At 44.3% G+C, this 23,056-nt stretch overlaps 1 protein-coding gene across 2 annotated transcripts in view; it reads right to left on the bottom strand.

Annotated features, from left to right (window-relative positions):
• Positions 1–23,056, bottom strand: part of ecel1 (endothelin converting enzyme-like 1) — a 98,044-nt gene that overhangs the window by 64,218 nt on the left and 10,770 nt on the right. Inside the window, exons 2-6 of one of the 2 annotated variants that reach the window (XM_088345973.1) lie at positions 18,466–19,642; positions 11,875–11,943; positions 11,476–11,586; positions 10,576–10,668; positions 1,966–2,090 (exon numbers count right to left, since the gene is read on the bottom strand). In XM_088345973.1, coding sequence (XP_088202099.1) covers positions 1,966–2,090; positions 10,576–10,668; positions 11,476–11,586; positions 11,875–11,943; positions 18,466–19,323 — 1,256 coding nt within the window. In that variant the 5' untranslated portion in view covers positions 19,324–19,642. The remainder of the gene's footprint in view (positions 1–1,965; positions 2,091–10,575; positions 10,669–11,475; positions 11,587–11,874; positions 11,944–18,465; positions 19,643–23,056) is intronic. The other variant, XM_088345974.1, reaches the window with a different exon arrangement.

The following is a 23,056-nucleotide window of genomic DNA, read 5'->3' as shown; positions in this document are numbered from 1 at the left end:
GCGGAAGTGGCACTTCCGTGTCTAGCGAGGAGGATCGAAGACAGGCGTGAATTACAAGTCGCTGGCCGGGACTGGAGAGCAAAGGCGGTGTCAAGTTCGGAAACAAGGTCGGCAACAGGAGGCAGGCAGGTAACGGGAAACAGGTTGGCAACGAAGATCAGGCAGAGAAAAACAGGCCAGGAACAGAGTCGGACGTAAGGGCTTACTGAGCTGGTGGCAACAGTTTGCATAACGATCTGACGGCTTCCGCTTGGAATCCGGGGGTTTAAAAATAGTTCATCAGCCAATCAGCTCTCAGGGCTGTTGGCGCCAATTGAGCAGTCACAGGTGCTCTGAATCGGCAATCATGACACCATCTTTCCCAAAAACTTTATAAACGCCTTTACGTGTTTGCCGAGCAATCCTAAGGGACAAATTTTCTAAGGGCCGACACTTTTAATGGTAACAGGTGAACAGACTAAAATTATTTCCAATTTGGCCGTTATCCTTTTTGATTGACACCACTCTCAGCCCTGCTCAAACTCTACCACCTGTTCAATCAATCGGTGTGTTTGAGAGGGACCACATCTCATTTTATTGGGATTTTATTGGTTTTAGTTCAGTCACGGAATGTCAGTTGGACCCAAATGCAGGACGCTGGGAGGCGTAAAACAGGGAGGTGATCCAACCCCTGTAGGGAGCGTTTATTCAATGCTAAGCAATGAGCTACTAATGGTATGGGAAATTAGACCTGGGATTGCTGAGGAGGGAAAACCAAGAGGTATACTAAAGAGGGAAACCTGAGAGGGGGTCTAGGGATGTCGAGAATCTTGAAAGGAAGATTAGGGAATACCTTCAAGAAGATGGCTGATCTAGGCACGAGGAGGGAACACTTGAAAGGTAGACTTGGAAAGAGGTTAGAAAAAATGATGGGAATACCGTTAAGATGATGGTTGGAGTGGGAGGTCTTGGGACGAGGAGAGAACGGAAGAATGGGGTCATAGGAGAAGAAGCTTATCGTCTTGGCTGGTGTATGTCTTGAGCAGCATTCAAAAACGATTCAGTAACGTAAAGTGGGAGCCCGGAGTATTTATGGCAAAGGTTGGCTATTTGTCTGAGGGTAGGGGAATTGAGAGAAGGACTGGAAAATGGGGTAATGCTGATATCTCTTGGAGAAGAGGAGAGACAGCAAGCGCTGAACCATGGGTATTTCCTTTTTCTGCCCGTGATAATAGGTACCAAGAAAGTTCATGATAAGGGGAAGGGAAAGTGAAAAACAGTGACAACACAAATCGAGTCGAAAAGGGAAACGATTGCAACATACAAAAATGGTGTTTAGTGTCTGCCACTAAAGCGCTGCTGAAAAGCACAGTAAATGCTATAAATTTTGTATGTTTTTAGCTTTTTACCAGTATAACAATCTTTATTAATTACATAACTAAATAACAATGGAGGTTTTTGTACACAATTCATTAATAGTTTATATTTCCCTTGATATATGGCTATTTTAAAGCAATTGAAGGGTCACAATGTAGGCTTATGTACAAGTACTGTATACACGGTACATTAGGTCGTTTTGGTTTTGCTAGTCGTTTTGTTTTTTGAATAAAAAGGTAAATACATCCCTTTGTCTTTGCTTTAAACTGCACAATCCTTTCATTCGATACATTGGAGAAGGGGAATTTATATTTTTAAATTTTTAATACTCAAATGTGCACAAACAGAAAGACCCGAATAAAAAATGTAACAGGCCACACCAAAGAGCCTGTGTTTGTGTTGCAAACCCACCCTGCAAGCAGAAATGTTCAACTTCAAGGGACAGTGTGTATTATTTATTGCCTCCTAGTGGTAAAACCCTGAAGTGCATGACGTTTTTTACTACTAGGAGGTGCTAACTATCACACAATGTCTCTCAAACCTCAAAATGTATCAATTTCAATCAAAATAAAAATACAAAACACTTGAAAAATATTTCTTCTTGCTTACCTTTTGGATGTAGTTTTTATGATGTCGGACACTTTTTGTATGTAATCAGTGGCCAGCACCACGATCTCCTTGTCTTCAGAGAAGTCGTCCTGGAAGATTTTATCCAGCAGGCGTTTCCAGTGAAGCTGCAGACATTTTGTAATTGGTCAATAAATACATTGTCGATGTCAACGCTATGGTCCGGGGCTCATTTACGGCAAAGCATTTCATTTTCAGGGTCTGGTAGCATATCTAGAAATAGATATTATTTGCTCCTAAGATGTGTTTTTTTTTACATTGTATAACTTTATTTTTAGATATACAATGTGAATGAGTATTCTAGAATTAGAGAGTAATTCAAATTGTATTGATAAAATAGAGAATTTTGGTATATTACCCTACCTTACTAGTCACTAAAATACATTATGTCACTATCACAGGAAAGCTTAAAGTCTTGGAATTCATGATATTCAAAATGTACTATTCACAGAAACATCACGATGAAGGATTTTATATATTTGACTATAAAGGATTTTGTACGATCAAATACAAATTACATTTAAATGCAAAAGATATTCACTCGTTGAGCTGTGGGGTGAGGTCAATGCAACCTAGTGGAGAATGATGTTTACAGGAACAGCAGGGAACTGGGACAAAGGGCTGATAAGATAATCAGCACTTCTCGACACAGGCGGCCCTGGTGACGTAGAAACACTCGGGGATGTTTTGATTATTTCAGACATCAAGGCGTGGGGGCTTTCCTGGCACGCCCATGGGAGAAGCCGGCACACAAGCTTGCGGAAAAAAACGTGGCCCGGGAGAAGAAAGGCGGAAGATCGAGAGAGGAGGTTTGGCGGAGACTCAAGCGACACTAATTCGGCTAATTCGGCCATATATCCGATGGAGTTCACTCAGCCAAATTATTCAAGAAATTAAATCTGCCCCCGGGTGAAAATGTCAGCTATTCTTGTCCATCTTTTCCCATCAAGAAACAAGCGCGCATTGTTAGGAGAATGCAGGATGTGTTTGGTTAATGGAGTCAGATAACTAATTCGAACAATTTGGTAAACGGTACATTTTTAATATTGAAAATCTAACAACGGTCAGTCTAAAACGAGATACAGCATTCAATTTACTTTAGGTATGGCTTGGATTAGGTTCTTAGGTGGATTATACAGGAACGTTAAAGGGTTAATGGATCTGAAATGTTTTTTTTTTTTTTTCAAATTTGCTACTTTAAGACTAATAATCGAATCTAGCATATGGTAAATGCTATTTAAAACATTAAAACACTCTTTTAGAATGAGGTCAAATGTCTGCAATAGCCAATTTCTGTCTTCAAATGTTGTTTTTCTATCTGCTTTTCGCATAGCTTATCCATTTTTAATGCATTGTTTTTCTTGCTCTTGTCACAATCAGTAAAATAGGCAATTGGACGGAGCGAGCAAGAACAATGCGCCGTCTTCAATCGGAAAAGGCAGCGTGCCGTAACAATCAATTAGTGCATTAGGAACAATGTTTTGATATTGAAATACATTTTGCAGCATCATGACAAAAACAGACACGTTTTCAGAACTGCTGTCTGCAAAATGCGTTTGAACCATTTCACCTCTCCAAATGTCTTTTTTTCGTTATTTTTTCATACACACTAAAATGTCACATTTGAAACATGTTTCATTATTTTGTGGAAGAATACAGTACTTAAGAATGCGTGATCACAGACTTTATTATAATACAGCGGTTCTTGGCCGGGCTATTACCTTAATGAGACCCGAGACAAGGATTCATAAGTCGATATTCTCAATCAATATTGCATATTGTTATGCCAAAATGATTGTGCTGACTATAAGGAGATTTCTTAGCAAGCAGGCATTTTTTTGGTTGGGTTTGAATCAATTGTAGCAGCCTCTGTGCTCCCTTGAAATGTGTAACACTAATTCATTCAATTATTTTACAACTAATTGTCCTCACAGGAGTCACGAGGGTGCTGGAACTAAACCCCAGCTCAAATCAGGCAGAGAGCAAGGGACATGTTGGACTAGTTCCCACATATGCAGGTCACAGAAAATCATTGAAACTTAGGGACAATTTACACTGCATACAGGTGTTTGGCATGTAGGAGGTAACTGGAGAAAACAGGGGAGGAGATGCAAACTCCAAACTGGGAGGAAAGGGTTTGCAGTTGAATCCTGGAAATCCGAACTGTGAGGCGCCAAAGCTAAACCAGGCACCCACTGTGCATCCATCCATTATGTGCACTGCTTATCCTCAGCATGGTCGCGGGAGTGCTGGAGCCCATCTCAGCTGTCTTCAGGCAGTGGGGAGGTGAGACCCTGAACTGGTTGCCAGTCGCAGGACACACAATGACAGACAACTCACTCGCTCATTCTCACCTAGGGACCATTTGGACCAGCAAATTAACCTGACATGCATGTTTTTGGAATGTGGGAAGAAACCGGAGTGCTCTGAGGAAACCCATTCAAGCACGGGGAGAGTATGCAAACTCTGCACTTAAAGGCTGGTATATGAATTTGATCCCATGTAAGGAAAATTATGGTCTAAATCTGCCTTTTATACTATATTCTATACTCAATAATTGTGCAATTGCTTTTCGAGTTGTTTTCCAGAGCGAGCGTCTCCAGGGTCAGGAGCGTGGGGTTCCCAGGCCAAAGTACCTTTGTTTCTACAGCTCTGGAGGCTCCCTATCTCTTATCAAGCAGGTGCACAGAACTCCTTTCAGCAAACCCGTACAACCCAAGATGGGAGCATAACTTTCCCAAAGCCAAGTGAACTCTGTCTACACAACTTGGAGGTCACTGGTAATTTTCCTAGGACTCCTATCTATGTGCAAACAATAAATTGTTGTGATGTATTATTTATCATACTCTCACGCCATCTAGCAACCAACATTATACACTGCATTTAAATGTGTGATTCCTGCCTAAACCAATCAGAGTGTGGTTACGTGCACGTGTTTTATTCTATCCTCCAATCAGAAATCTATGAAACAGATTTTGCCTCGTTTCAATGTGCCTGCTTTTCTTTAATAAACTATTTAGATTGTTACTCAAAAGTCTCTTATTTCAACCAGCAATCGTTTTGAACCTGACATCCCATGACCTCAGAACTGTGCTGAGCATCCAATGTTACATTAATTAATCATTTCGTACAATCGAGTATATCTTAGTATCAAAGGGTTCAGCTTTCAGGGATTTGAATTGCGCAATGTGTTTCAAATTTTACATAAAATAACAACTCATTTCTGGATATGTATGTAAAAGCCAATTTTTTTGTATAGCCCTTAATTACACCTGAGCCTGCCCCGTTGACGCCAGCAGCGACGGGCCTTGATTGGCTGTTGGCCTCTTTTTAAACTCCCGCCTTCCTGAAAATACTCGTCCGATCGTCTGTGAATCTATGCTACCCGCTAGACAAGCTTTTGTGACTATCTGACTCTACCCTGCCTTGTGTTCTGTCTGATTCCCATTGCCTACCTCTTTTCTGGACCCGTTTATCCGACTCTATCCTGCCCTGTGTTCTGTCTGATTCCTGATGCCGACCTCTTTTCTGGACCCATTTATGTTTTGCTCCTCTCTCCCGGCCATCGACCTGTTCTTCACGTTTTCAACCATTACCTTCGCTCGACACGGAAGTGCCACTTCCGCGTCCCAGCTACCTGCTACCCGTGACCGCCGATCGTCGGATTCGTCCCTTCCTCATTTTAAATAAAGCTGAGTAAAACGAACGCAATTAGGTCCCGTCTCCGTTCCTGGTTTGTGACAGTTTATATGTGCATTATACTCCTACTTACTTACTTATTCTTGTGCTGTAAAATGATTTTGTTCTTTTGTTTCAATTTAACTGTTGTTATATGAAGTAGGTAATCAAAGAGCAGGATATTGCATAATGACTTTAAAACATTAGAGTTTCGGAAGCAGGATTTAGTGCTTTTTAGTTAAAAACAACATTAAAGGGAAAGAAACTGTAATACTTTGTCACCAAAATGTCCGATTTCTCCACTAAAGATAGCAAATTACTACTTTTATAAATGATTGAGAACCCCATCCATTGTTTTAAAAATGATTGAGTCTTGTGTGGGAGTCGCCTCGGGAAACAAATACTTTGAGGACCAAACCCCTTCAAAAAAAGGCAGAGAGCAGCTGCGTTCCACAAATTCATTTTGAAAAATCAGTTAGCAAAGCCTCTTAAATACGCATCATGTAAACAGAATTTGCATCCTAAATTCCTTAGCATCCTCCTTATCCAATTGACAGCAAATTGTATGCGGCAGGAGGGACTGCTCATCTTTCGCTCCCATTTTCCAGGTTTAGATATTCAATATTATGCTGCTTTTTTAGTTTTCTGCACGATAAGGTGCACCGAATTATAAGGCGAATATTTAAAAAATACATATATATATAAATAGCCTTTTTTCATATATAAAGCGCCCCAGACTATAAGGTGCAAGGAATTGAAACTACAGTAAGGGCAAAGCTTGCACAACCTAATAAAAAAATAACCCTATTTGTGCATTGTGCAGTCGGAATATAACACTGAAAACATTTGCATACACTTCGATGCAACTGAAATCGAACCCGGATCCCGGCTGGCAGCACGGGGAATTCTACGCACTAGACAACTGACAAATGACACATGAAAAGGCAGTAGGTTTTACGTCATCATACAATTTTTAGTCAAGTCAAGTCATGTCATGTTTATTTGTACAGCCTGTCACGGATTGGCGTGGTGGCGTGGAAGGTGACCGGACCAGAACGTAGGCAGGAGGCATGAAGGGAGAACTCAAATGCGTTGACGATCCATAAGTTTTATTTTTACAAAATAAAAGTCGCCCAATACTCCGGGGCAAAACAGAACAACACAGAGTTCCTCCGGCACGAACTCAACAGGACAAGGCATAACAGACTAAAACAGGACAAGCATAACAGACCGGGATTGTGTATAAGAGTAATGAACCAGCACCCGCCAAACCCAAAATCCAGCCTTAAATAGAACAGCAATCAGCTGATCTGCTTCAGCTTGAGTTCGGGGGCGTGGCATACTGGTCGTCATGGCGACCGTGACAGAGCCCCCCTCTTAAGGGACAGCTCCCGAGGTCCCAAAAAAGAAAAAATTACTACCTCGCGCCCCGGAATGTTGACGATCGCGATTGGGGCAACCCTGCTCCCTCCTCCGAACACGCAGGAACGGGGAGAGGCAGGCGCCATCTGCGTCGGGCGGATCGGAATCGGCGCTCGGCAGGGGGGGTCTGGTGGCCAACTGGACAGGGGATGACAGACAGGCAGAACCGACGAGAACAGGACAGATAAACAGGACAGGCAAAAACAGGACAGATAAACAGGACAGGCAAAAACAGGACAGATAAACAGGACAGGCAAAAACAGGACAGATAAACAGGACAGGCCGATGCAGAAGAGTCGCACTCAGGTCAGGCCGATGCAGAAGAGTCGCACTCAGGTCAGGCCGATGCAGAAGAGTCGCACTCAGGTCAGGCCGATGCAGAAGAGTCGCACTCAGGTCAGGCCGATGCAGAAGAGTCGCACTCAGGTCAGGCCGATGCAGAAGAGTCGCACTCAGGTCAGGCCGATGCAGAAGAGTCGCACTCAGGTCAGGCCGATGCAGAAGAGTCGCACTCAGGTCAGGCCGATGCAGAAGAGTCGCACTCAGGTCAGGCCGATGCAGAAGAGTCGCACTCAGGTCAGGCCGATGCAGAAGAGTCGCACTCAGGTCAGGCCGATGCAGAAGAGTCGCACTCAGGTCAGGCCGATGCAGAAGAGTCGCACTCAGGTCAGGCCGATGCAGAAGAGTCGCACTCAGGTCAGGCCGATGCAGAAGAGTCGCACTCAGGTCAGGCCGATGCAGAAGAGTCGCACTCAGGTCAGGCCGATGCAGAAGGGTCGCACTCAGGTCAGGCCGATGCAGAAGGGTCGCACTCAGGTCAGGCCGATGCAGAAGGGTCGCACTCAGGTCAGGCCGATGCAGAAGGGTCGCACTCAGGTCAGGCCGATGCAGAAGGGTCGCACTCAGGTCAGGCCGATGCAGAAGAGTCGCACTCAGGTCAGGCCGATGCAGAAGAGTCGCACTCAGGTCAGGCCGATGCAGAAGAGTCGCACTCAGGTCAGGCCGATGCAGAAGAGTCGCACTCAGGTCAGGCCGATGCAGAAGAGTCGCACTCAGGACAGGCCGATGCAGAAGAGTCGCACTCAGGACAGGCCGATGCAGAAGAGTCGCACTCAGGGGGGTCAGATGCAGAAGAGTCGCACTCAGGACAGGCCGATGCAGAAGAGTCGCACTCAGGACAGGCCGATGCAGAAGAGTCGCACTCAGGGGGGTCAGATGCAGAAGAGTCGCACTCAGGGGGGTCAGATGCAGAAGAGTCGCACTCAGGGGGGTCAGATGCAGAAGAGTCAGGCTCAGGGGGGTCAGATGCAGAAGAGTCAGGCTCAGGGGTTCAGGTTCAGAAGTGGCGATTCAGACAGGACAGGCGGAATCAGAACAGGCAAGACATGAGAGGGTCAAAATCAAAACAGGCAAGACATGAGAGGGTCAAAATCAAAACAGACAAGACATGAGAGAGTCAAAATCAGAACAGACAAGACATGAGAGTCAAAATCAGAACAGACAAGACATGAGAGAGTCAAAATCAGAACAGACAAGACATGAGAGAGTCAAAATCAGAACAGACAAGACATGAGAGAGTCAAAATCAGAACCGGCAAAACAGGAGGAGCGGAGTCGGGCTGGCAGGCAGCGGAGTCGGAGTCGGCCCGACGGGCAGCGGAGTCGGAGTCGGCCCGACGGGCAGCGGAGTCGGAGTCGGCCCGACGGGCAGCAGAGTCGGAGTCGGGCTGGCACGCAGGGGAGACGGAATAGCAGGCAATCGGCACGGGAGTCGGGCAGGCAGGCATGAGAGTCGAACAGGCAGGCGCCAATTCTTCCCGGGACCCCATTCGAGGCACAGCAAGGGCCACGACGGGCGGGGCCGTGGTTCGAACGGGCAGGGAAGGCCAACTCAGTAGGCGCCTGCCGAACTGCGCTCTCCAGCTCTCCCAAGTCGCGCTGGGATCGTTCGCTGAGTTCTATTTGTTGGCTGGTTCATTCTGTCACGGATTGGCGTGGTGGCGTGGAAGGTGACCGGACCAGAACGTAGGCAGGAGGCATGAAGGGAGAACTCAAATGCGTTGACGATCCATAAGTTTTATTTTTACAAAATAAAAGTCGCCCAATACTCCGGGGCAAAACAGAACAACACAGAGTTCCTCCGGCACGAACTCAACAGGACAAGGCATAACAGACTAAAACAGGACAAGCATAACAGACCGGGATTGTGTATAAGAGTAATGAACCAGCACCCGCCAAACCCAAAATCCAGCCTTAAATAGAACAGCAATCAGCTGATCTGCTTCAGCTTGAGTTCGGGGGCGTGGCATACTGGTCGTCATGGCGACCGTGACACAGCCCTTAATCACAAAGGGTCTCAAAGGGCTGCACAGACCACAGATAATTCTAAACCACAGACTACTATTACACCATCCCCTGATCTAAAACCTACATGAGGGCAAGGAACAACTCAAAAACCTCAACATAAGGAAAATGAAGAAACCTTGAGACAGTCACGCTACCAAATTGCTAATGTGTTTATTGGTCCGGATCATGACAATATTGTCGGACATCAAATTCCTGGTAAAACTAAAATTACAGTATTTTAATCGCCGACTCGAAGTGCACAAGATTCTGAACTTAATAACGAGAAAAGGCGTTGTGGGAAGTAATTTGGTGGTTGTGAACTGGATAAAGAGAACAGAATTGAGAGAAGTTATTTGGTTGTCGTGGAAAATATTAAACTGTCTCTTTGTTATTCTGTCTATTCTCTTTCCCTCTCTTTTTTATTTTTATCTCTGTATATTTCTCTCCATATATATATATATATATATATATATATCTTTCTCACTCCTTTTCCTTTGTCTCCTTCTTTTTACTTGATTTCTCCCTTTCACTTTCTGTCTCTCTCTCTCCCTCTCTCTCTCTTTCATTATCCCCTTTTCTTTCTTTATTTCTTTCTTTCTCTCTACTTCACCCTTTTCTTTCTCTTTCTCATTGTCTTTCTCTCTCTATAAGGTTCTCTCTTCTATCTTTTTCTTTTTTACTTTATTCCTCCCTTTATTCTCTCTCTCCTTCTCTCTCTCCCTCTCTCTCCCTCTCTCTCTCTCCCCCCCTTTCTCTCTCTTTACACTTCTTTCTTTTATTCTTTTTCAACTACTAGCCTGGACTACCTTTATATTCCAGATTTGTATCTTCTGTTTCCGCCCGCAATACAAGTCTCTGACTCCAAACTCGGGAAAATCTTGAGGATCTCTGTCAGCAGGCTAACTGCTTGAGGGTAGCGCCTCCTCCTTCTCCTTCTGACTGGAAATCCAATTTACCTTTCCTCCTCCTTCTGCCATCACGTCTAACACCCACCAATGTCCGCTTATATTCCATCCTCTTTCTTGCATTCAAGCTTCAATCTTAAGTCCTGCAGGGCGGACATTTTTTTTTGTTCATGCGCTCGGTGTTTGTGAGCGTGTGCGCGCATGAGAGCGTGCACGCGTGTGAGTGTGCCTGGAGGACTCACACCGGGAGCCGTGCGCTGCAGCTGCCTGAGTGTAATGCGGTTATACATGGTGCTGACGTCCTTTCTTTGGTCATCGTATTCGGACACGGTGATCTGCAAAGAGAGATTTGGACTAAGTACTGCACACGCATGCACGTAAACCAAAAGTCAGCTGTATCAGGCGCGCTGAGGGTTTGATTCCGGCCCGTGACGCAACGCTGACAGAAGCGCAAGTTTCGGATATCTAGATTTGAGGTCGCCAAATGCAGACGCCGCTCACAAAGGAACTGCAGCTGTATTGCTTTCTTTCTTTCTTTCTCTCTGTCTATTCTATTTCCCTCTCTATATTCTTTTTATCTCTGTTTTTATTTCTCCTTCCTTCCTTCCTTCCTTCCTTCCTTCCTTCCTTCCTTCCTTCCTTCCTTCCTTCCTTCCTTCCTTCCTTCCTTCCTTCCTTCCTTCCTTCCTTCCTTCCTTCCTTCCTTCCTTTCTTTCTTTCTTTCTTTCTTTCTTTCTTTCTTTCTTTCTTTCTTTCTTTCTTTCTTTCTTTCTTTCTATTTTTCGTTCTTTCATTCGTTCTTTCATTCGTTCTTTCATTCGTTCTTTCATTCTTTTTTTCTCTCTACTTCACCCTTTGTTTCCCTTTCTCATTGTCTCTTTCTTTCTCCATAAGGTTCTCTCTTTCTTTCTCTCTTTCTTTTTTACTTGATTTCTACTTTTTTCACTCTCTCTCTCTCTCTCTCTCTCTCTCTAACTCTCTCTCTCTCTCTACCCCTCTCTCTCTCTCTCTTTTACTTCTTTCTTTTATTTATTTTTTTAAACTGCCCCCAGCCTGGCCCCCATGAGACTTTTTCTTCCCCTCGAGCTAGAACGAGTCCGACACCCCTGACATAAACGGACGCACACTTGCAATCACCTTACATTGGCTAGACGAGTCTCCAGCTGTATAATCTCCTTGGACTTTTGCGTGGCGTTGTGAGCTCCCAGCATGCTCAGTAAACGCTCCATCAGGGCCTTGTACGCCGCCAAGATCTGAAAAGAACAAGGCGTGGAGGGGGAAGAACGTCACCCGTAACAGAAGGCGACGGGCCGACCAGTGGCGAGGTGCACAGGATTACAAAAGCGCAGCGGGACGCCCACAGAAAGCAGGTGGAATAATGCAGATGGGCGAGGGAAGTAAATAGAACAGATGGAAGGGGAGGGAAAAGACAAGCGAGTGAAACTGTCGACAGTGAACGAAGCAGGAAGGCGATGATGGTTAAGGAGAGGCGGGGGGGGGGGGGGGGGGAACAAAAATGACGGATGGTCTCCATTTCTTACCTTGACGCTGTCCTCATCCTGACCTAGGTAGAGGCTTCTTTCAGGGAGCGTGAGGCCCTCTTGATCAATCTATCCAAATGGACACATGCAAATCAATATGACTGTCGAAAAAGTGCTTAGTGAAAGCTAACAAATCAGTTCAACAGTTTCAAAAAGTGCCTGGTTCAGCTCCCTTGGCCCTGAGTGGAAAAACAATGACACATTTCGGGGAAAAGTTATTTTATTTTGTTTATTGCAACTTGACTTTTTACAAGGGCAGCACGGCGGCGCGGTGGTTAGCCTATGTGCGGCACAGATCTGAGGTCATGGGTTCAAATCCAGCTACCAACCTTCCTATGCCGAGTTTGCATGTTCTCCCTGTGCTTGTGTGGGCTTCCTCCGGGCACTCCGGTTTTCTCCCGCACTCCAAAAACATGCATGTCAGGTTAATTGGGCGCCGTGACAACCATGACAGAATCCGGCGCCACCTGGCTGGGACCAACTGGGCGCCATGGCAACCGTGACACCAACAGGACAAGAATAGACGGAAAACCAAACTGGAATTCAAAATTAAACAGTACAAAAATAAACGGGGACAATACTGGACTGCTGATATCATGGGAAAACAGGACAGAACCCACGTCTTGTGGGGCAGAAGTTCATTGACGGGCTGACCCTGAAGCAAGAGAGCGCTGAGCTTTAAATACACAGAAAGTCAATCTCTAAACGAGCCGCAGCTGGCACAACACGGGCGGGGCAAATTGGGCACCACGGCAACCGTGACACACACGGGCGCGGAAAAGTGGGCGCCATGGCAACCATGACAAGTAGAATCCAACGCGTGCTGGAGCCCATCCCAGCTGTCTTCAGTCAGTGGGCAGGGTACACCCAGTCGCAGGGCACACAGAGACAGACAACCATTCACACGTCCATACACACCTAAGGACAATTCGGACCAGCCAAATATGGCAAAGCCAAGCATGAGAGAGTGGTGTCAGCGTTATTTTTAGTCTGATTTGTTTTATTTTTCTTTTCCCCCTATTGTCTCTGAATAAATGTGTTGTGATTATAACAAATACCTTGTGTTACTTGTACCAAGAACAGAAAGTCTGGATGCGGCCCCAGGCATCCCTGGCATATAGTCCATCAATTCCATCCATCCATTATCTGCACCGCTTATCCTCAGTAGGGTCGCGGGGGTGCTGGAGCCCACCCCAGCTGTCTCCGGGCAGTGGGCAGGGGACACGTTGAACTATTCACTCGCTCATACACACCTAAGGACAATTTGGACCAGCATAGCACGAGAGAGCAGTGTCAGCGTCATTTTTAGTCTGACTTGTTTTATTTTCCTTAATTTAATTTGTGGTCCATTGAGTCAGACTGTTGCAACAATTTCAAGCATTTGCAGGGGACACCCTGAACTGGTTGCCAGCCAGTCGCAGGGCACACAGGGAGGGACAATTCACTCGCTCATTCTCACCTGGGGACAATTTGGACCAGCCAATTAACCAGACATGCATTTTTTTGGAATGTGGTAGGAAACCAGAGTGCCTGCAGGAAACCCATGTAGGTAAGGAGAGAACATGCAAACTCCGCATGGTTAGGCCATGGTAGCTGGAATTGAACCCTGGACCAACGCGCTAACCGCCCAGCCGGCCACCCATGTGGCGAAATGATTCACCGGCTCTCTTAAACAATCTACAATATATAAATGCACACATGCAAATTAATGTCAGCGTTGAAAAAGTGCAAATCGAAATGCTAAGAAAGGATTTTAACAAATGCTTGGTTAAGCTGCCCTGGTCCTGGAAAAATAACTCATGAACGGAAATGTTATGACATTTTTGGGGTAAAGGTTATTTCATTTTGTTGATTGCCACCAGACTTTCCCAAAGAATTATAAAAACCCACAAAGAAGAAGTGTGAGGAAATGAATATGGTTAAAACATTAGCAATATAAAACCTCAAACAGTTCAGAAAAACTTTACAGCTGCCATCCTGGAAAAGCCATTCCTTCTGTTCACAAATGGATAAAACTTAGAAAGTGGAAAACCTCCCGAGGAGGAGTGACCTGCCCACCAAATCAACTTAAAGCACAATAAAATGTCGGACCCTTCAATCCCCTCCTTGTAGTGGATGCAAGGTGCAAGGCTTACTCAAAAATTCAAAATAAATGAGTTTTTCGTCAAAGATTTAGGATCTGGTGTCTCTTAAGAGTAGGATGACGCTTTACACCCAAAAAAACAACAGTGACCAGATGATGAAGGTGCTGTATTTGAATGAGGTCAGGAGGCTTGCGCCGTCAGGTTGTACTTGCCCAAGACACACCACAGGAAGTGGTGATTATGGGCCAAGTGAACCGAGAACATCCGATGCAATACATGAACATAGCGTGTCCGATATAAAGCATCTGTCACGACCAGAACGGAATCAGAACCCAAATGCGTAGCGTTCACCACAAGTTTATTGAATAGAAAGAGGAAGGGCAGCGCCCGCGATCCAATGGTTGCCGGACGCAGGAAAACTTCTCTCTCGCAATCGGATCCTGATCCAAATACGGAAGTAGATCTTCCGTAGTGGGAGGTGGCGGTGTCAGGGACGTAAAAACAGGTCGATAGCCGGGACAGGAGAGCAAAAACGTGGCCGGGATCAAAAACGAGTCGTAAGCCAGGACGGGAGAGCAGACGTGGTCGGGATAAAAAATGGGTCGTAGCCGGAGACAAACGGCGAGATCAGCGACAGACAAGTGGAAAAACAGGTGCAAAAACGGGACAGGCGGGAGTCAGGGTCAAAAAGGCTTGGCTTGTAACAACAGAGGTTTGCAGATGGACTGACAAAAGGAGAGTGACAGGACTGGTCTTAAGAACGGACAGGGAGCCAATCAGATAGCCCGCAGCGGCTTGCGGCGGGCACAGGTGATCCAAAATCGGTAATCATGACAGCATCATGTTGTGAAAAAAAAACGCAAGGTTAAAGTTTACATGGAAAGCGGAGCGCTTTGGCGCTATTCTTAATTAAAGTGCAAATGTAGGATTGGAATAAACAACTTGATTATAGTACACATGTTGAATGAAATTCAACTTTCTCCTATCTATTGCTCTAAACACACTTTATGTCATGGTTGCCATGGGGCCCAATTGGCCCCGCCCGTGTGGCGCCAGCTGCGGCTCGTTGACAGATTGGCTTCCCTTCTATTTAAGCTCAGTGCTCTCACTCTCCCTTTGTCAGTCTGTCAACAAACCTCTACCCTGCAAGACGTAGGTTTTGACTCTGTCCGGTTTCCTGCCTGTGTTTTCTGTCCGGTATCGTTCCCGTCAATTTTTGTCCTGTTTATTATTTATCTCCTGTTTCGTTCCCGTCTAATTTGTCCTGTTTACTTTCGATATCCTGTTTTGATATCAATCTTGTCTGTCCCGCCCTGTCCGGAATCTACCCCATCTGTCGGTATCGAGGCCACTGGCTTCCTGTCATTCTGCGCCAGACAGCTGCCTAACGTGCATGACTGCCCCAGTTCCCGTAAAATAATAGGCTTGTGTGAGAAACGTCACGCATTTGGGTTCTCCTCCTGTTCCGGTTCATGACACTTAATACAAATTGGTTTTTAATGGATAAAAAAATATAATTTAGAATAGGAATCTATACTTCAAAGTTGTGTCTGGAACAAATTTGAGTCCCAGCCATTTTGGTAATTTTCCACTACCTACAGTTTTTTTTAAACTGGCGTTGAAAAAGAATCATATCATATATATATATATATATATATATATATATATATATATATATATAATAATAATAATAATTTACTTGTATTGTCATTCTGTGTAACAATGTACACAGAACGAAATGTCGATTGCACCTGACCCGTTGTAGCGAGCCGATGCAGCCGCAGCCAACAGAGGGCGCCGCCGACCACTTTTTAAGTCTTAGGAATGACTCGGCCGGGGCGCGAACCACCGACCTATATATACATCCTCGAGGGCATTTTTAACCTAGCTCTCACGGCTCATGGGTCCATTCACCGCCAGGGTCTGAGAGGCACAAAGTCCTGTGGTGTGTCCCGGGCAAGTCCAGGTAGTTTTTTTGGGGGGCTAGAGGTCTTCTGTCTTCAGAGATGAGCCAGAATTGGAAAATGGCGGACAGCGGTGTTTGTGTGACAATACTGATACTGCATCCTAAATAACTGTTGCTGTCATGATTGCCGATACAAGGCACCTGTGACTGCCCAATTGGCGCCAACAGCCCTGAGAGCTGATTGGGTAAGAGAATCTTTTTAAACCCCCTGCTTCCAAGAGAATACCGTCGGATCGTTGCGAACCGATGCTCCCAGCTAGGCAAGCTCACACTTTCAGACATTTTTTCTGCCCTGTTTTCCTCTGCCTGATACCCGTTGCCGACCTGTTTCTGGACCCAATTCTGCCCTGTTCTGCCATCCCGTCATCCGACCTGTTTTACCCCGCTACCTGCCTGACACCTGTTGCCGACCTTGTTTCCGAACTCGATACCGCCCTTGCTCTCCCGTCTCGGCTAACGACTAGTATTGCGAATCTACGATCGTCCTCACTCGACACGGAAGTGCCACTTCCGCGTTTCCAGCCACCTGCTACTCTTGTCCATCAACCATCGGATCGTGGAACCCTAATCTCCCTCTTCATTAAATAAAACTGAGTAAACGAGCGCTATTTGGTCCTGTGTCTGTTTCTGGTCCGTGACAGTTGCATTGCATCATTTATGTAAGCGCAAATATTTTTCTTCTTCATTTTTTTTTCACTGGTCATCGTATAAAAGGTGACAATAAATTGAAATGAACATCTTAGATTAAAAATTGACAAAACAAAAAGAAAAAAAGCTGGAGCTCATCTTGGTCCTGTCCCCTTGACAACCAAAATACTTTTCACATTATTCTTGTCATGTAATCAAACAACTGCATTTGGAGCAAAATGTGAAAAGGCTCCTTCAGTCTTAAAATACCAACGTTTCTCTTCAGAGGGGGTTCAGGGAAGGGCTTTTAGAACAGCTTGAGATTTCTTATATAAGGTTTAGGCTCTCTCCCCTGTTCTTGTAAGTTAATAATCCATTGTTGACAATTTATGTGTATTATTTGTCATTGCAACATCTGTTGCAGTCTGGTCCCGGAAGGGTGGTTATCTCATGTGCGGTCCCTTGTCAAGGTTTCTTCATTTTCCTTATGTTGAGGTCTACTAGTGATCCCAAGAGCCAAGAAGAGATACGTTTGAGAGCATTCTCCATTTGGGCTCCGGTGCTGTGGAATGCTCTTCCCTCTGAGATTTGTTCCTCAGTGGAAATGTTAAATTTAATCTATTCTAAAGCATATGAATAAACTATATTTTAGGTTGACAATATCTGTGTATTATTTGTTATGGCAATATTCATTGCAGCCTGGTCATCCTGGAAGAGGGACTACCTCATGTGCAGTCCCTTCTCAAGGTTTCTTCATTTTCCTCAAGTTGAGTTTTTCCTTGCCCTCATGTAGTTTTTAGATCAGGGGATGGTGTAACAATAGTCTGTAGTTTGCAATAGTCTGTGGTCTGTGCCGCCCTTTGAGACTCCTTGTGGTTAAGGGCTATACAAATTAAGGTATTTTATCCTTATTTCGACCCTATAGGAAGTAAATGGAAGGAGACCATTTGTGACTAAGGGCTATACAAATAAAAATGACTTGACTTGACTTGACGTGGATGGATGGTGTTATGAATGCACTGCAGGAAAGAGGTCTAAATCTAGTGGAAGCTCGAGCTCTAGTAATAGGAATAAGTGGAGAGGTGTTTTAAAAGGATAGTGGGATGTTTGGATGTGTTCTAAGGAATCGGCAGGGCACCTGTATGATGTGGCAGGGGTAAACCAGTGAAAGCTGTCGGGCCCTGCTGTTGAACAAAAGAGTGTGTTGTGTCACCCTGACCCGAGTGACATGGCCACTTTCTTGTGTCCCGTTTCATCTGGAGGGACGAAAGCAGACCAAATTGGGTGCCGAGGTGCCTTACTTGTTTGGGTGTTTGGGCATTTGGGTTGCTGTCGGTCACCCCTCTTGAGGGATATGACCAAGGTAGATAGATAGATAGATCCTTATTGCGAGTGTTTACTAAACCTTGAATTGATAAAGTTCTAAAATAATCTGGTGATTGGCAAAATCCGTGGAGTAGTGTTAATATAATTAAACACTTAAATGCGCTAGAATGCATTTAATAAAACAAAGGAAACAGTTTTACTGGCACAAGTATTCGTTTAACAAATGAAAGTAATGTAATGATTTAACCAATCAGAATGCAGAACACAATGCAAGGTTCAAATCCGTTAAGTAGCAATATTGTGAAGAACAAACCGCGAAGGGGTGGATACACAAACATTTATATGTAAAATTAATTCCCCTGAATCTTCCTCTATTCATCCGAGCACTTGCCCTAGAATATGTCTGTGCAAGCTGCTGATTAAGACAGACAATTTCTGTGCGATGGAGTTCAAATGCGTTGCTGGAACACGTTCTAATTAGTTGGCAATTTTGTAACAACAAGCTGTGTTGTCACAGGGGATTAACCTTTGAGCTCAACGATACACACACACAGAAACACAATGGCTTCTCTGCAGACAGTCTCTTACCCTGATTGCGTTCCTAGAGGAGTTTTTATCATCCACATTGACGGTGAGTGAGAAGAACACCGCGGTGCTGTAAACGCCCTGCGTCCTATAAAGCAGTTCGTTGAAATCCGGCCTCTGCGAGGCGCCTTCCTTTTCCCAGCCGGCGGCACCAGGAGGAGCCCCGACCTGATCCCAGCCTCCGCAGCTGTCGATCACCTCCGTCATGGGGTCCGAACCCAGCTTGTCAATCTCTTGAATGTTGACACAAGATCTGTAAAACTCCTTGACCTTGCGCTCAGCCGATTCGGGCTCTCGCCTGCGGATGGGCTCCAGGAGGATGCGCTGGAGTTTTTCTTCATTGTGCTCCCCTATGGCTGTGATGATGCCGTAGCTGAGCTTGTCCTCAGGGATCGCATGACGCCTTAACCAGCCTCCGCAGGCGAAGGAGTAAAAGTCCTGGCAGGGCTGGATGGTGGGGTCGATGTTGCCCTGCACGAAGCGCGCCGCCCTCAACAGTACACGTCTTCTTTGGCAGTCTTGCCTGCACTGAGGGTCTTGCTGGGCTTCCAGGGAAATGTATTTAAGAGCGAGCATGCTTCCTAAAATGACACACATGCCGGCTGCAAAAACCAAAGCCGAAAGGAGGCAAATCTCCCTGCGGCTCCATCGGGGGATCCCGCCACCGCTGCTGGTGCTACCAGTGTCCCTGCTACGACCGTTGGACAAGGCACCTCCTCGCCCTCGTGCCATGTGCCGGTCCAGACTACCACCCAGATGGAGGGTCATACCGTTGCTGAGTATGTCACTACTGTAGCGTCCGCCATATTTCACTTCCTGGAACTCGTCATAGTGCGCGGTGAGTGAATATGTCTTCTCCATGACAATGGGACCTTAAGAATTAGAGATGTGAATAGCATACGGCTGTGGGGCGGATTAAAGGGGATTCATTTTGTGTTCAGATTAAGACCGTGACTCCGACTGAGATAAATAGACGGAGGCCACACAGGGCAAAACCCGGATGATAGGGCCTTCTTAGGCTACGTTGCCTTTGTTCCTTTCAAATCGTGAGCCGGCAGAATGAGGACTTCCATTCTCCGCGAGGAATCTCCTGGGTCTTGCTCTCTATTGCTCTCATCTTGTTTCTCCTGGCTCCCGTTCCATCTGTTCTCCTCCTCCACAAAATGTTCCAGGTCACCTGCTAATAAAAATGAGAATGCTTTAGAAGAGAGCTTTATGGCAAAGGAGGAATATAAAAACGTATTGCAGTTTTCCCTCACATATTTTAAACAATTCTATTCAATGCCTGCTTCACCTGTTGGATTAATATTAGTGTTGCCAAAAGTTAATGCTTTACAGCTTTAACACTGAGTTAAAACTGCTTTAAAGTGAAATCATTTTTAAAGCTGTAACTCTGATTAAAGCCTGTACAGCTCAGCTCAACAGTTAAAGCAGCTGTGTTTAAGAGTCGACAAGGAATTAAAGCCATTTTTACAAGGAGTTAAAACAACTTTAACTCAGGAATTATAGCACTTTGATGCTTAATGTCAAGTTAAAGCAGCAGCTGGATACTATAGTCAAAACCCCTGTAACTAAGAATTAAAGCAGAGTCATAGGCGCTTTACCTAAAAGAATCTTCATACGTATTTGTTTTGAACTAAAGCTGGTTGAACTCAGGAAAGAGCCTTTAGAGCAGACCTGGGCACTCCGGTCCTGGAGGGCCGTATGTTCTGCATGATTTTTGAGGTTTCTCTGATCCAATACAGGTGATTCCAATCACCAGTATCGTTAACGAGCACTTGCTAGCTTGCTAACGAGGTTATAATTTGTATCACCTGAGTTAAAGAAGAGCAAACTTCAAAATCTGGCAGGACGTATGGCCCTCCAGGACCGGAGTTCCCAGGTCTGCTTTAGAGCTTTATCGCCAGACCTATTTAAGCTATATAGTAAAGAAATAGAGTTTCTGTCAGTTTAAGCAGAGTTATAGCTAATTGAACTTTAAGTTATAGCGTTAAATCATCTTTACTTTGATATAAACAGCTTTAAAACATGTAAAATTGTTTTTAATGATTTTTGGTTGTTCAAAACATACTATGACAGCACTCTATATAGTGTTTTGCAGTTAAGGAAGGCAGGTGAGGCAGTAAATAATGAAAATCATTTTAAATGGTTGAATTTATTCTTGTCAAAGTTCTTTTTCATTTAACAGTTTTCAATTTTCTTTCTCAAAATCAAAGATTTTTTACATTTTATTTTCAATTGTATTAACACAACTAGTTTGTACTGATTACAGTGGTGTGAGTCTGCAGATGGTAAACGAGGCATGCACTTCTCTTGCTTCACGGCAGAGGGCGATAGTGAGAAGTTGTTTTCCATTTTCTAGCCATCGTTCATTAAAAGGCCAGTTTCACAGGAACTTGTTCTGGGGGCGACGACGCTTCTCATGACAATGCCATTCAAACTAATGCCAGCTGCCGTTAATCACGAGGGAAGAAATACAAAGGCAAAGCCAAACCACGAGAGAGCGGTTTCAACATCATTTTTAGTCTGACTTGTTTTATTTTTCTTGAGTTAATGTGTGGTCTATTGAGTCAGACTCCTGAGGAACATGGCAACAATTTCAAGCATTTACAGTTGTGTACCAGAGGTGAAATTAAGCAATAAAGAAAGACCAAAATGAAAAATAAAGAAACAAAAGGAAAAGAAAAAAAGCAAAAAACAATAAATAGAAGTGAAACGCTTCGAAAAAAAGGAAAAATATAAGTATCATTTCCCCTCATTGTTTCTGAATAAATGTGTTCTGTTTATAACAATCCCTTGTCATAATTGTTTATCTTATGTAGGGTAGGTTACTAATGTAGGCTGAATGATAATTAGGAAAAACCAATGTAAAAATATGTAGTTGACATTCTTTTACTGATCCGACCTGCCTAAACAGACAGTCTGGATCCGGCCCCAGACATCCCTGGCATATAGTATTGTAGTGAAAAGTGGCAAGCGTTTTTAAAATGTTTTGGATAATGCACTTATTTCATGACATTATTTTCAAAGCAAGCGCACTCACCATTGTAAAAGCGCCAGCTGTGTTTTGATTTTGTGCAAATTACCAGCAAAAAACATGGTGACCGTCATTATCCCAAAAAGTTATCAGTCTCGACTTAGACAAACTGCCTTTTGAAATGCATTGCGTTAGTCTATTGTGTTCCTATAGAGGACCGATCCTGCTATACGGAGAAATACATGTATGAGTAAATAAATAGCTACAAATACCTATCTTATAGGTAATTAAACACATGAATACATCACGTAATACCTAAATATATGACATAAATGCATTTTTTCATCTATAAAAGCATTTTTGGCATAGATTTTATCAGTATGTAGATTTCCGTGTATCGTGTCAGAACAAAATGGTATTCAATGACGGGGCGGGTCAAACAGGCTAAGCTTTTCACCTATTGGTTGATCAACTTCAAGCTGAGGGACGAAAGGCACTGCAGTTGATTGGTGCACTTGTCATTCAATCAATAGATGAGTAACTCATTCAGTTTGACCCGCCCTCTCATTTGAATAATGTTTTTTGTGACAAAATACACGACGAAATGTATGACAAAATAAATAAGGAAATACATGCCAAAATTCCTGACAAAACCGTAACAAATACATTAAATAAAATGACATAATGCACATATAAAATATTAATTACATTTATGTCATGTATTAAAGTGGGACAGGATTTATCGATATCTTCATTTATTTATACATTTATTTATACACATTGCAGATCAATCCTATATTATTTGTCACTTGAAAATCAGATTCTATATTTTCATCCATACTCTCTTAATATTAAAACTATAACTTGGGGTAAAGCTGTTAGTGCAGGGGTTGGGGACCCAAATGTTGAAAATGTCACGACCAGTACAGAGGGTAGACCCAATCGCATAACGTTTTTTCACAATTTTATTGAAAGAGAGGAAGTGCAGCGCCGCAATCCGATGCTCACTGGACGCGAGAAGCAAGTTGTTCTCGCACTCGGATTGTGATCTGAATACGGAAGTGGATCTTCCGTAGCGAGCGATGGCGGTGTCAGGGATGGGAAATCAGGTCGGTAGCCGGGACAGGGAGAGCAAAAGCGTGGTCGGGGTTGGAAAGGAGTCATAAGCCAGGACGGGAGAGTAGACGTAGTCGGGATCAAAAATGGGTTGTAAGATGGAGCGAAAGAGCAGACGTGGTCGGGATAAAAAAAGCTTATAGCTCCTGAAACAAACGGGAGCAAAAACGGGACAGGCGGGGGTCAGGGTCCAAAAAGGCTTGCCTTGTATAAACAGAGGTTCGCAGATGGACTGACAACAGGGGTCCGACAGTACCGGGTTTAAGTAGGGACAGGGAGCCAATCAGAGCCCGCAGCGGTTAGCGCCAAATGAGTAGGCACAGGTGATTCACATCAGTAATCATGACAGAAAGAGACATATTGGACCCCCCCCCACGCAAAAAAGCCATACTTTCGGACGTATATTTATATATATATATATATATATATATATATATATATATATATATATATATATATATATATCCATATGTATGGATCTATGTTCAATGGAAACAAATA

Source organism: Urocampus carinirostris, chromosome 10 (assembly GCF_059441175.1).
Source record: "Urocampus carinirostris isolate Australia breed hairy pipefish chromosome 10, RoL_Ucar_1.0, whole genome shotgun sequence".
Taxonomy (NCBI): Eukaryota; Metazoa; Chordata; class Actinopteri; order Syngnathiformes; family Syngnathidae; genus Urocampus; species Urocampus carinirostris.
Note: the sequence above shows the minus strand (reverse complement) of the source record. Positions and strands in the feature narration are given on the sequence as shown.